Below are 13,758 nucleotides of genomic sequence, written 5' to 3'. Positions count from 1 at the left end.
ATTGATGTTTCTCTCCTTCTCTTTCTCCCTCCTTTTCCCTCTCTCTAATAAGTAAAATCTTAAAAAAAAAAAAAAAAAAAAAAAAAAGACAAGAAACTTATAACTATCAACAACAGAACCTAAAAAATTAAACAAAAACAAAAACAAACTAAGCAAACAACCAGAAAAGAAACAGACTCATAGATATAGGGATCATCTGTAGGCTTATCAGCTGGGAGAGAGGAGGGGGAGAAATGGGGAAATGGTACAGGGATTAAGAAGTATAATTGGTAGGTACAAAATAGACAGAGGGATGGTTAAGAATATAGAAAAGGGTGAAGCCAAAGAACTTATATGAACAACCCATGGACATGAACTAAGGTGGGTGGGACTGCTGAAGTGAAGAGGGATAATGGGCAGAGGGGAGTAAAGGGAAAAGAAATTGGGACAACTGTTAACATCATAATCAATCAAATATTTTTTAAAATATTAGAGAAACCTAAGTAAGATTAAGTATAAAAAAACCTTAGGAATACAGAAACTCGAGTTCTGTATACATATATAAACAGGATGATGATTCAAAACCTATGTCTGTGAAGTCTGAAAATCACAATTCTAAAGGATTTGCAGCTGTAAAAAAATCACTTAATAACCAAGAAAAGGGGGGACCCAACCCTGAATTCATTTATCTTAATAAGCTATTATTTCTCTTCTTCACTTTTAAACACCTGTCCTAATCCCATAACCCTGCAACCCAATGAACATCCAGTAACTCAGGAACAAACCTCCTTCTTGTCTTTGTCTTCATAAGGGCTACTAGGCTGCTTTGCAGAGGGCTCTGGGCTGCTGGGATGCCCTGTGTTGGTGGTACCTGGTTCTCTGAAAGGTGCATCTCCCTCCCCTTTATATCCTGAAGCAGGGGAAAGACTTTGCCCAGTCAAGATAGTTGTATGGGTTTTTGTTGCAGCACTCCGAGACCTGAGGGAATTGAGGATGGGGGTAGAGGAAGGAAATCAGTTCAGGGGAACACAGAAAATCCCCTCCCCAGCTCCCATCCACCTTTCCTGACTATACAAAACCCTCTTTCAAAAAGTCTTCTCTTATTCACAAGACTCGAATCACTCGTTGAAATTCAAGTTCAATTCACTTCGGTCCTTCTGTTCCCAAAACAATTCCCAAAAATGTTCTCCCTCTACCCCTTTATTCACCTCCCCCAAACCTCCCCAAACCCTCCACCCAGCCATTCCCTACCCACTTCATTCACAACTCACCTCTGAGCCCACCTCTTTCAGGAAGCCTTCCCCGATTAAGGGAGCCAGGGTAAGGATTCCTTCCTCCCCCAGACACCACGAACAAACCCCGCCCCCCCTATTCTGGCAGTCCATATACATCAGAACGAAACAAAAAATAACAAAATAAACAAAAAAATAAAGAAAAAATAAAAAAAAAAAGAGAAGGGGAAATGTATATGTCTGTCCATCCTGTTGCTTTAGCCTGTCAGCTCCTAGAGGGCAGGGACCGTGTCTTCCGAATGGTCTGTGCAGCGCCTAGCACACCGTGGGCGCTCAATAAATATTAAATTGATTAACCCACAAGTCCCTCTCCCTCCCTTCCTCCTGGACCACCCCTTACCGACTGCGAGAAGTATCAGAAGAGGAAGCAGAGTCAGCAGAAGTTGAACGGTGGGCCCGGCGGCTCTTGGGGGCTGGTGTTGTACTTCGAGACCTGAAAGAAGACCACCACCCAAATTCAGGGTGCTGTCACACCTGTATACTGGATTACCCCCATCCATCCCTCAATCCTTTACCAATTAGGTACACGACTGATTCTCCCCTATCCCCCTAAATGGCATTCATCTACTTGCTAAGCAAATTCTTCTCCAATTCAACACAAATTCACTCACCGTTTCCGCTTCTTGTCCTTAGATTTACGTTTGCTTTTTGGAGTGGGAGACCTATGAAATAAATTAAGAATATTAATAGTAATAATCATTTAGCCCTGGCTGGTGTGGCTCAGTAGACTGAGCACCAGCCTGTAATTCAAAAGGTCACTGGTTCAATTCTGGATAGAGCACATGCCTGGGCTTCAGGCCAGGTTCCCAGTTGGGGGCCTGCTAGCGGCAACCAACTGATGTTTCTTTCCCTCTGTCCCTCCCTTCCCCTCTCTCTAAAATTAAATAAAAATGAAATCTTAAAAAAAAAAAATCATTTAAATAAATAAAACAGGTAAAGAATCAGGGAGTTACTGACAGATCAAGGAATTGAGCTTTACTCCAAGAGAAACCCCTATATATAGAACAAGTAAGGCCATCAAGCTCTTTATGCCAACATGTCCCCTATGCCCCAAAAAGCTCTTACCTATGCTTCCGTTTCTTGGATTCAGATTCTGACCTGTTGGGGGAAAAAAAAAAAGTAAAACATAAACCACTACCTTACCTGGACTCATTAATCCTCTCCAATCACTCAATGTACTCCCACCTCATACCTGTGCTTCTTTTTCTTAGAGCTCTTCTTCCTCTCTCGTCGAGGAGAGCTGCTCTCTGACCTGCTGAAGATGTGTTCAAAAACAAGGTCATTCTGCTTAGCTCCTTCCCTAGCCCCCGCCCTTACAATACCCCCCCCAAAAGTGTCTAAAACCACCAAACAACTCCAATAGTAATATTGTCCTAGACCTAAGCTCAAGACTTATTTATATTCTACAAAACATAGGTACCTTCCTCCTTCTATCAACAAACCTCAAAATGAAAAAAATGCCAAAAATCTAAAATGTTGTTGGTCGGTTCTTAGTCAACAGAGCTGCAGAATCAACCCTTCCCTCTATAAAGCAAATACATTCCTTCTCCCAGCTGAAACCTGAATGGTAACTCCCTTTCCCCTGAGTTTTCCGACAACTGTCTCCTGCTTCCTAGAAGCAAGAATTCTCTAGTGAGAGTGACAAAAGAGACAAGAGATGTTAAGGAGAGAAAATGTATGCATGACAGGACTAGTCCTCCATCTTTACTAAAGTAACGTTTCAACTAATTTACCGTCCTCTATCTTTCTTCTTTTTCTTCTTCTTTTGCTTTGGGGTTGGTGAGCGAGAACTGCTAGACTCCCGGACAAGGCTGGGGAAAGATGAAAAGGATGTGTGTTAAGACAAATTTTCTCAGACATTTCAACCTCAGAACAAAATCTAAAGACTTTGGGAAGAAACAGTCCACCAAAATAAATAAATAAATAAAATAGAGCAAAGTTATTAGAATTAGGAAGAGACGCTGGCACTGGTTTCTTGGTCTTATGTACCTGTAAGGTTTAGGAGGTTCAGGAGCTGGTTGTTTGGCTTCTCGAGCACGACGCTGAGGATCAAAAGAGCTGCCATCCACATAGGAATCACTGATGCCAAAGGCAGCACGAAGTCGCTCATTCTTCTTCTCATTCAATTCTGCCAACTGGTGAGTCTCAGTTACCCTAGAGAAGAAAACAGCAAAGGTGTAAAGGACAGAGAGCAAAGGGAACAGTCATTTTTACACAATTATAGGCAGGAGCCAAACAGGACCGGGAAAGGACAGAACAGGAAGTACAAGAAGCGAGGACAGCAGAAGAAACACTATTTAGTCCAGAGGAAATCAAAGCAGAGTAAAACACTCACGCTGGCCTCTGCCCTGGGGTCTCCTCCTTGCCCCCAGGGTTCACATCCTTCTCCAGCAACATGAGTCGAAAAGTCGCCACTTTTTCCTGAATTTGCTGTTCCTCGTACCTGAAGAACAAATTCCTTCAGGGTTAGAGCTTATTAGACACTTTCCCCAGTCCCAGGTTTACAATTTCTCATTACTCAGGATCCCTTCCCTCTCCATGCACACATAGAACTTTTCACTCACTGTCACCCAAAGCACCCTTCTCTTAAATCCTTCTAATCTTTTCCCTGTCATCTTTCTTCCTTTCACTTACTATACCCTCTAGAACAGTGGATTTTAAACATGCTACACTCGGACCAAGAGAAGAAACTTAAGAAGGCAGAGTTCCAGGTGCTCCTCCCCAACTTCAACAAAAACACATCTTTCATTTCCTAGGATTTCAAAGTAAGATATATTGTAAAAAGGGGCGCCACTGCTGAAGTTTGAAAACCACTGCTCTAAAAGGTTTTCTGCCTGAATGTGCTCCTTTTCCAAAATTTTACTTCCTCTGCAACCCATGATCTCTCTCATCCAAGCAGGTGTTCTTCCAGTTCCCTGCCTTTGCTACTTTCCAAGGCCTCAATTCTTAAATCCATTTACCTTCCTCTTCTCCATCAATGACACCTATCAGCTTACCTAGAACTTTTGCCTGGTTTCTGCTCTCCTACCTTTCCCTTAAAGTACATTTTTGTTTCTCAATGGCCCCCCCTTTCCCCATGTGCCTCCATCTAAATATTTCAGACTCCCTCAGGCTTCCTTATATGTCCCCCCACCCCCCAGTTTCCTCATCTCCCACTATGAACTGTCCCTTAACTCCTTTCAAATTGCTAGTTCCTTTACCTCCACCCAGCCTACAATTCCTTTCCGGGCCTCTTTCAATAAGCCTTAAGCTTCCTACACCCCACTTTAACTCCCCCAGCTCTGCACTCATTCAGTGCTTGGCTCTCCCCCAGCCCTCCCCTCACCCCTGCTCTTCCATCATCTCCTCCAGCTCGAGGCATCGCAGCTCCACTCGCCGCTTGCGCTCGTGGTCCAGGATGTCAGGATTAGGCCGCTTCACCAGGGCAGCCTCCAGGCGCCGCAGTTCCTCCTCTCCCTTGTAGTCAGGCCTCTCACCCCGGCGGCCCCGTACCAGGGACAGGTTGCGCTGGACGTAGCCGTTGGTGCCGCTGCCCCGGGGCGTCGGCAGCCCGATCCCGTTGTACATGGCCCCGTGCCCGGGGGATGGGGTGGGGAGGGGGGCACCACCGCTCCTGAGGGGGAGCGGGGAAACACGGATCAGGCCCCTGGCCTCAAACTAACCACTTACCACCACCCAAATCCCTGCTCTCCTTCGTACCTATTTCAACATGTAACTCTACACTAAACAACCTTTAGTTGCATAATCTTCCTGGGTCGCTTAAGAAACTCTTCTTCATCCTTCCCACACTGCTTTCTTTCTACCAACTCACAGCCCAACTCTTACTGTCTTTTCCTTCAATGTACAAGCACCATTCCTACTTGCACCTAGATTATTTTCCCTACCCTAAGCAAACAAAGGTCCTTCCTCTCAAATTTCTCCATACTGCCTCTTTATTCCCCTTTGACCCCAATACAAACAAGTGGTGTCTCCACCAACTACTCTAATTCTTAACCTTTCATAACTACGGCCTCCAAACTGGGCACAACAAACACCACAGATCTGTGGCACCCAAGGGCCTACAGTTCATGTCCAAAGACTTCCAAGAACTGACCTAAGGATTCCTGACTACACTGTTATGAATACAAAATGGACAAAACAACCCCTAGATATCTAAACAGGTAGACAAACCAGTTCTTAAGATAAACCAAAAAGTATCCTGTGCAGCCTCACACCCAGACTAAAGGCCAACATGCACATCAGAAACTCATGAATCTTGGATACAAAATCTTTATACTTTACTCCCCAGGTAAAAGGCCATTTCCTTGATTCCAAATATGTATAGCTCCTATCAACTACTGAACAGATACCTTATTCCTTCAACTGCTTACAATATTTTTCATGATTTGCAGCTTACCCAAGTCTCCCTAGAACCTGTTAAATATTACCTTTCAACTCAATGCTCTAAATATATCAAACCAGCCTCCTGTTCTGTTTCCATACCTTCTTTATATTCCTTGCCTTAAATTTATGAGACCCCCCCACCCTTTATACCTTACTTTCACTATGTCAAACTGTCAGCTTTCCCTACCAGTCCCCTGTATCTCACTTCCTAGTTTTTCTCTTCTAGCCTTGCCTTATCCCTTCCATACTGTTATCTCCCTGCCTCCCAGCAGGTTCTATCCTCTCAACCTGTCCCAACTCCAGCATGATTCTGAAGAGCCCTCAAGCACGTTTTTTCTTGGCTACACATAGTCTACTCCTTTGTCATGCTATTTATACTTAATTATTAATTATCCTGGCCAAGATAATTTCACAGAGCATAAATGTGTGAGGAAAACTATGCAAAGAGCAAAGTGGATAGATAGGTTATATAAGTAGAAGGGAAAGAGATAGAACTGGATAAAAGACAAGCCATGTTTTGTTGTTTTTTAATCCCAGAATAAAGAAGCATGACACAAATGCCTGGAAAATGTATTAAAGCAAAATAAATAAATAAGTAAATAAATATTAATAAGTATGGCAAGGTGATAAATGAAAGGGAGATAGCCCAACTCTATAATAATAAATTTGGACACTCCTACCCCCACCCCCAACTCTAAGGCTGGGTTCTCTGCCCATCCTAGCAGCAGACTCTAGAGGAAATTGAAAACAAACAAAAAAATAACCACACTGGGGTAAGAGGAGTGACAGATAAAACTAAGTCTAGGAAAGGTTAAGTGATAATGCACAAAGAATTGAAAAACTTTTTAATAGCTGAAGAAATCAGTTTCTCTACCTTCGGAACCTCACTTTTACTTTCTCAAATACCAATCCTCCCCCGCACTAAACTTAGGTTCTCCTTTGCTTCTCTATAGCTCATCTAATTTTCCCCTTGCAGAATGCTTCTAATCTGTAATTAATTTTTCAGTTTAACCATTCACCCACACTTCCATACCACCTCACACAATAATCCTCCCACTCCCTAGGGAGATTTAACCAGTAGCTTCTAAGCAAAGGGTATTAAGTCACAACGAACTGGAGAACTTATAGGGAATGAGCCAAAATAGGAAAAGGGGGGACCACCACAGCGTCCACGGCAGTGTTCGAAAACACTAAAAAGAAGGTCAGACCAAGGGTACATCAACACACACAAATCAACAACGCCAGTAACTTTACAAAATAGGGATTCTTAAACTGGAGTCTATGGACTGTGGGTATGCAAAAGTTATCCACGCTAAAGGCAGAACAAAAACTACAAAGGAATACAAAACATAATTGCTGAACTAATAAGGAGGTAAAAGGCAATCCTTAAATCCAAAACGTATCCAAAAACGAAAGGCACCAAAAGGGATGTAAAGCGGAACGGATATATGTAAGCAAAGCAAGCTCAGCACTGGAGCATTGTACACCAGAGTTGACACTATGGAATCCAGAAACCTTAAAATATTAGCTCAAGCAAAGACCTAAGCCCACACACTTAAGATGAAAGATGAAACGTACTCTTCGAATTTTTGGTTCAAAATGTGGATTAACATAAACGTGAATAGAAACCAAGGCTCAGAAGCGTATGTATCTAATAGTATCTGACACAGTCCAGCGTTTTCCTACCAAAAGGCGGCTCCAAGAGCCCCCTCCCTAACTTTAACACAACTTTCGAGGAGACGACGAAAAAGTACAATTTAGAGAAAAAGAAAAAAAAAAGCACATGGTCTGCCTTAACATACCCAGGTTAAATTTTATCAAAGATTTGAGGCTTTTCGCTCCCTAGTACTTTCACGGCAAATAGTAACGATTCCGGATGATCGAAACCTCCAGGGCATCCAGTTGATAAGCCTTCTCCGCACTGACTAGGACGCCAAGGCTTATTTTCGGCCTTGGGCAATGGGGGAGGGGGCTGCGTGGCGCCCCGAAGTCTGGGAGGCCACCAGCCGGACCACCGGCCCCCAGGAGCGATGCGGAAGGATTGACGCGGGGGAAAGGATTCCGGAACCCCCCAGCCAAGAAAATGCCCGAAGGAGCAGCTACATAAGGGCCTCCTCGGCCACAAGCGTGGGGGAGGCGAGAAGCCGAGCACGCGCGGGAGCTTGAGTGCAGTCAGCGGCGGCGCGCGCCGTTGCCATGGGGGAGGGGAAAGAGCAAAACCCCGCGCGCGACAGAAACCGCGGGGAGGGGGAGGAGAGATAAGCGAGCGAGGGCATCCGCACGAACTAAGGGCAGCGAGCGCGCGTGCGCGCGGCGGCCTAGACCGTTCTCCGCGCGCTTTGGCCTGGAGCCGGGGCCGCCGCCCCTCCCCCACCCGGCTCGCGCGCTCCCTCACCCTCTCACCCGCCGCCGCCGCCGCCGCCGCCCGCCGCTTCCGAGAGGAAGAGATACTACTGCTGCTCGACCTCCCGAGTCTCTCGGGGCCTATAGCCGCTGCCTCGCCTCGCCAGTCCGCCCGCCTCAGCCGACACTGACGCCTCCTCGCCTCCTCAAGGGCCGCAGCAGGCTCCGACTGCGCCACTCGCACCCCGCCTGGGCCGCGCTGCACGTCAGCACGGCTAAGTAAGTGCGTCAGCACGCAGACGCGGGCGTCTCAGAACCCGCCGGGAGCCGTAGTGTGCAACCGCAGCCTTTTGCGCAGGCGCTAAAACCCCATCGGGAAATGTAGTTTCATAAGGCCTGAGGGACTTCCAATTCTGTTACCGAGGAACTTCTAGTCCCGTCGGCCAGTGCGAGGAAGGGCTAGGAAGAGGATCAGAGCAAGCAACCTATTCCGCAGGGTTCCCGCAAGAGGGGAGGGGCACAGGGCCTACCATCCCATCAAGCGACTCTGGAGCACTCCTCAGCCCCGGGCTTCGACCTAGAGCATTGTGGGAATTGTGGTTCTAGCGTGGTCCAGAACCCGTTTGTAGTTTGGGCCTTAGGCGTGGCCGCCATTTTGTTTCCCCATGTTGTGAAGCTGTCGCCCGAAGTCCAGAGACCGTGCTGCTCCTATGTGACCCCAGGGTTTCCAGGGCGAGCCAGCGTCCGCTCCGCGCTACGTATTACGGTGCATCTGGGGAAAACCCCCTCAAACCCTAACCAGCGGGGTCTCGGGGCACCCCAGAGCCCAGTTTCAGGCTCAGGGCCTGAGGCAAAAGCCTCTCCTGCTGGCCTTTGTGTGCGCAGCTTTCACAATTTGGAGACTAGCAGAATCGGGCATCTGCCCTGGGGAATAATTTTCTGTTATCTCCGGGTGAAGCAGCCAAGCAACAATGCAATTTATATACTACCAGGGCAAAAAAGTTACACCCTTAAATTTTTCACTCCTTTTGCAGAATGTCTGCTGTTAATTTAAGCCTTTTTTTTTTTCTTTCTTATTTTTGAGCCTGAGAACAAGCCAGTCACAGAAAAGTTGAAAGAAGCTGAGCTTCTGAGCCAGGCCAAAGTTTCAACCTGATGCCACCTACATGCCCTTGGACTCACACTCAGCAGTCTTGGTCATTGAGGGGATGGGGTGGGGATGTCTTGCACCCACAACAGGACCCACTACATGGTAGCCATTGGATGAACTATTGTTCGTTTGCATTTGAGGGATTGTATTTGATATTATTAAATTTTCTTTTTAACCTGCCTGTGTAAGGATAAACCCACTTCAGGTACTACAACTGGGAGCAGACCCACCATTTTCTGCAGGAGTTAACAGTGCCTGTAAGTTTTTCTAAGCCTGCCACCTTGAACTTGGGCATCTTTGGATACTGCTTCCATAAGTTGGTGTCAACAGGATTTCATTGCCACAAACCTAATGTTGACAAAAAAAAAAAAAAAAACCCAAATTGGGAGGAGAAACTATTCAAGGGAACAGTTTGCAAACCCAGGAAATGAAGCCTCAGGTGAAAACCTAAAGTGTACCCCCAGAGATAAAGGGGATGCTACTTTTTACAAAATTTTAAACTTACTGATTTTTAGAGAGGAAGAGGCGCAGCGAGACATCAACTTGTTCCACTTATTTATACATTCATTAGTTGATTCCTGTGTGTGCCCTGACCCAGGATCAACCCTGCAACCTCAGCATATTGGGAAACCCTCTAACCAAGTAAGCACCCAGTTAGCACAAGCCCCCTTCTTACAGAGAGAAAGCCTCTGCCTTGTTCCCTGATTGGTCCGTTTTATGCAAATAAAAAATTAAAGTTTGCACAATCTGATTGGTCTAAATAGCACTCTCCTGATTGGTCAGAATCACATGTTCTGATTGGTCATTATGGAGCTCCTCTGATTAGTCCATAAAAATACAAATGAGGATATAGCTGTGCAGCTCTCAGCCCACTGATCAAAAGGTAATATCAGGAATTCCCATAAAGGTTGGTGTTGGGAGCACAGTACAGAAGTTTATAGGTTCAGTTTGTAACTTCTTATTTTAACTGTATTTTTTCACTTTTTTTTCCATTACCATTTTGTCCCCTTATCAGTTTGTAGCTTTTCCTGAAAAGGCAGTGTGCATGACAGGCTTCTGGCAACAATGGCACCTAGACTGTAGTTATGAATTTGTGCGCAGTTAACTACAAGGAGTCCTTCCTGGGAGCTGTATTCCTTCTTGAATGTATTCATGTGGCAGCGCCTTTATCTTTCTGTACTTAAGCTGGTATTTCTAAGATTGAAAGTATAGAATGGTGGTTTCTTGAAACCTACCACCTCCAGTGAGATCCTTTCTTGTAACTAAATTCCCAATGATATTCTTCTCTATATTTACAGAATATTTTGTGCTAGATTCTGTATGTGAATCAGTGCATTAAATGCTCTTAACAACCCCATGTGGTAGGTGTTATTCTCCTTTTCCTACAGGAACAACAATGAATTCCCTTATATATCCACAGTACAGTTTTCAGAATCAGGAAAGTAACATTGAAACAATATTATTTTCTACAGACCTTATTGACATACTGTCAGTTGTTCTGATAATATCCTTTATAACAAAAGAATATTCAAAGTCATACAAGCTTTACATTTAGTTGTCATGTCTTTTTCTTAAAGATTTTATTTATTCTTAGAGAGAGGGAAGGGTGGGAGAAAGAGAGGGAGAGAAAAATACATTGGCCCCAGACCAGCAACCCAGGCATGCGCCCTGACCGGGAATTGAACCAGTGACCTTTTGATTTGCAGGATGACACCCAACCGACTGGGCTATACCAGTCAGGGCTGCCTTGTCTTTTTAGACCCTGAAACAGTTTAATCAGAAACAGTTTCTGACTATTGTAATTCATGACATTGCCAGCTTGAAAACTACAGGCCATTTATTTTGTAGAATGTCCCTCAATTTTAGTTTCATCATACTTAGGTTCAGGTTATACACTTTTGCCAGGAAGTCTGCGGAAGCGATGCTGGGTTCTCAGTGTATGATGTGAAGAGGTATGTACTGCCCAATAGTTCCATTACTGCCAACACGGACTTTGTTTGTTTGATTAAGAAGTTGTCAACCAGGCTTATCTGCTATAGAATTTCTAGTTTACCCTTTGTAGTTTAAAAAAAACAAAACTGTCTAGTGGAAAATATATTCAGAAACCAAGATCTGAATACTAGGTGTATTTATAGTTACTATGGCGTCATTACTTCTAGACTCTCTTAGAGGATATAGCTGGGAAATGGATGAGATGTATACATCCATGAGTTTACACTGATATCTCCAATTATAGTCTAATGCTACAGGGTTCATACTATTTCTTGCCTCTCTTCATATTTGTAATTCCAGTCTCCCACCATGAGAAAATTGGCTTCTATTTCCCCAGTATATTTACATATTTACTCAATCTTAGAATTCCAAAAAGTAACTTCAAATTGTTCATTCATGCCTGTGGGGGAAAAAAATGCCTACTTATCAGAGTTCAGAGTTCTTGTCTTAACCTAAGGCATGTGCTCTAAACACTATATTCAAAAGTTACTTAAGTTAATTGGTTTTATTTTTTTTCTCAACCCTAAAAGTGTGTATTTTTTTAACTGAAACATTTTCTTTTTCTCACAATGACTTGTTGCTGGGGACTAATGTTCTCACATGAGAGTAGAAAACAAAATTTATTGTTATCTCTAAAAGAATTGAGAATTATATACAAAAATTTTACATAAAAGGATGAATAAATTTACAAGTGAAAATGCAAACAGCTTTCCAACTCAAGGCAAGTAACAAATAACCCAGGTGTTCTGGCAGGAAAACATCAGGTAAGGAAGGAATATGGATCCTAACTCTCAGATCCTCCAAACACTGTCAGACTGGCAGGACAGAAATGACGACTGGTTCAGGACTCTTGCTAGACACTAGAGAAACCCTGGAACAGGCAGCTCTCACACATAAATACCTTGCACAAATCAGGAATGCTCAGTCTCCCCAATTCTCATCAAACCACTGAATTTCTTTTGTGCAAAGATATTTTCATTTTGGCCACCAAGTGACTGACTGAATGTCCAGGAGTTTAAATCAAAGATATGTACAGGGTATGAAACATGTACCAAAGGAACAGTTAACTTGAATACAGGGTCAAAATCATCAATCAGGTCTATAGTCCAGGGCTGAGATCAGATACAAGCTTCAAGAATCATTTCTTTTCAAAGGCTTATTACTGTTCCAGAAGGTCAGCATGAGAAGTATACACTTGCTAGGGCAAGCTCAGACTTGATCAACTAATGCAACAATGTCTACTCATCTGCCTGCAGTACATTTAGAAGCATTTGCAGTGGACAGTGGAGGGGTCCAACTTGCCATACTCTTGTTTGCTGACCCTTATCTCCTGGAAGGTGTACAGTGAGGGCAGTATGGAGCCACCGATCCACACCAAGTGCTTCTGTTTTGCTGGGGCAATGATCTTGATCTTGATTACAGCCAGGGCTGTGATACCCTTCTCACCCTGTCTGTTATGAAGGGTGTACATGGTGGTTCCACTAGACAGCACCATGTAGGCATACAGATTCTTCGGGATGTCAACATCACACTTAATAGTGGAGTTTAATGTGGACTCACAGATGCAGCAGGACTCCATACCCAGGAAGGAGGGCTGGAAGAGCACCTCTGGACACTGGAATCACTTGTTGCTGATGGTGATCACCTGCCCCTCAGGCAGCTTGTAGCCCTTCTCCAGAGAGGAGGAGGGCACTGCAGTGGCCATCTCCTGCTCGAAGTCCAGTGCACCATAGCAGAGCTTCTCCTTGATATCACACACAGTTTCCCGCTCACTGTGGTGATGAAGCTGTAGCCATGCTCTGTGAGGATCCTCATGAGGTAGTTGGCCAGGTCCCGGCAGCTTGGTCCAGACACAGGATGGAGTAGAAGAGAGGACAGACCTCACAGATGGGCATAGTGTGGGTGACCCCATCTCCAGAATCCATAACAATACCAGTAGTGTGGCTACAGGCATACAGGGACAGCACAGCTTGGATGGCCCAGGTGTTGAAGGTCTCAAACATGATCTAATTCATCTTCTCATGGTTGGCCTTGGGGTTCATGGAGGCCTTGATCAACAGTACAGGGTGCTCCTTGGGAACCACTCGCAGCTCACTGTAGAAGGCGTGGTGTCAGATCTTCTCCATGTCGGCCCAGTTGGTGATGATGCCATGTTTGATGGGGTACTTGAGGGTCAGGATGCTGTGTTTGCTCTGGGCCTCATTACTCTGGACAGCCCATGTAGCTGTCCTTCTGCCCCGTGCTCACCATGATACCCTGGTGTTGGAGGTGTCTGATGATGGAAAGGAATACCGCTGAGGGGGGAAGGCGTCATCTCCAGCAAAGCCAGTTTTACATGTCAGAGCCATTGTTGATGACAAGCTTGGGGATTTCTTCTTTCATAGTGATTGGAGGAGGTGGCAGCAGTCATGGGGCACAGAGGAACACAGAGCAGAGCATCAAGAGGGCAGGGAACGTGGGCTGGCTGCAGCAAGTGAAACCAAGTGTATTTGTTATTCATTTGAAATATGCTTTGGTTCATTTGTTTCTGTTTGTATTAAACTTTAGGGTTTTTCCTCCCATCTTGGAGATTTTATTTTATTTTTTTTAATATGTGAAACAATAGCATGGTTCCAAAAG

The 13,758-nt window shown here is 44.7% G+C and overlaps 1 protein-coding gene and 1 pseudogene across 1 annotated transcript; both read right to left on the bottom strand.

Moving 5' to 3' along the window:
• Positions 1 to 895: 895 nt before the first annotated feature.
• SRRM2 (serine/arginine repetitive matrix 2) lies at positions 896 to 8,275 on the bottom strand. The gene is made up of 11 exons (XM_090277174.1): positions 8,058 to 8,275; positions 4,597 to 4,884; positions 3,607 to 3,714; positions 3,261 to 3,425; positions 3,005 to 3,082; positions 2,464 to 2,526; positions 2,337 to 2,369; positions 1,883 to 1,933; positions 1,612 to 1,704; positions 1,251 to 1,526; positions 896 to 957 (listed from the first exon to the last, which is right to left on the bottom strand). The coding sequence occupies exons 2-10, from the start codon at positions 4,836 to 4,838 to the stop codon at positions 1,484 to 1,486; spliced, it is 876 nt and encodes a 291-aa protein (XP_090133300.1). The 5' UTR covers positions 4,839 to 4,884; positions 8,058 to 8,275; the 3' UTR covers positions 896 to 957; positions 1,251 to 1,483.
• A 4,125-nt stretch (positions 8,276 to 12,400) lies between these two features.
• On the bottom strand, positions 12,401 to 13,521 carry LOC150009407 (actin, cytoplasmic 2 pseudogene; annotated as a pseudogene).
• Between the last annotated feature and the right edge of the window lie 237 nt (positions 13,522 to 13,758).

This window comes from Furipterus horrens, unplaced genomic scaffold, assembly GCF_987537825.1.
Source record: "Furipterus horrens unplaced genomic scaffold, mFurHor1.1.pri manual_scaffold_5, whole genome shotgun sequence".
NCBI lineage: Eukaryota > Metazoa > Chordata > Mammalia > Chiroptera > Furipteridae > Furipterus > Furipterus horrens.
This window is presented reverse-complemented; position numbering and strand designations above follow the sequence as displayed.

Bases quoted from the DNA above. Each gene is read 5' to 3' on its own strand.
- SRRM2 (XM_090277174.1), bottom strand. From the start codon at position 4,838: ATGTACAACGGGATCGGGCTGCCGACGCCCCGGGGCAGCGGCACCAAC. The intron at 3,083-3,260 runs GTACATAAGACC...ATCTTTCCCCAG, and splicing joins GAACCTCCTAAACCTTACAG to CCTTGTCCGGGAGTCTAGCA. The intron at 2,370-2,463 runs GTATGAGGTGGG...TTCCCCCAACAG, and splicing joins TCTAAGAAAAAGAAGCACAG to GTCAGAATCTGAATCCAAGA.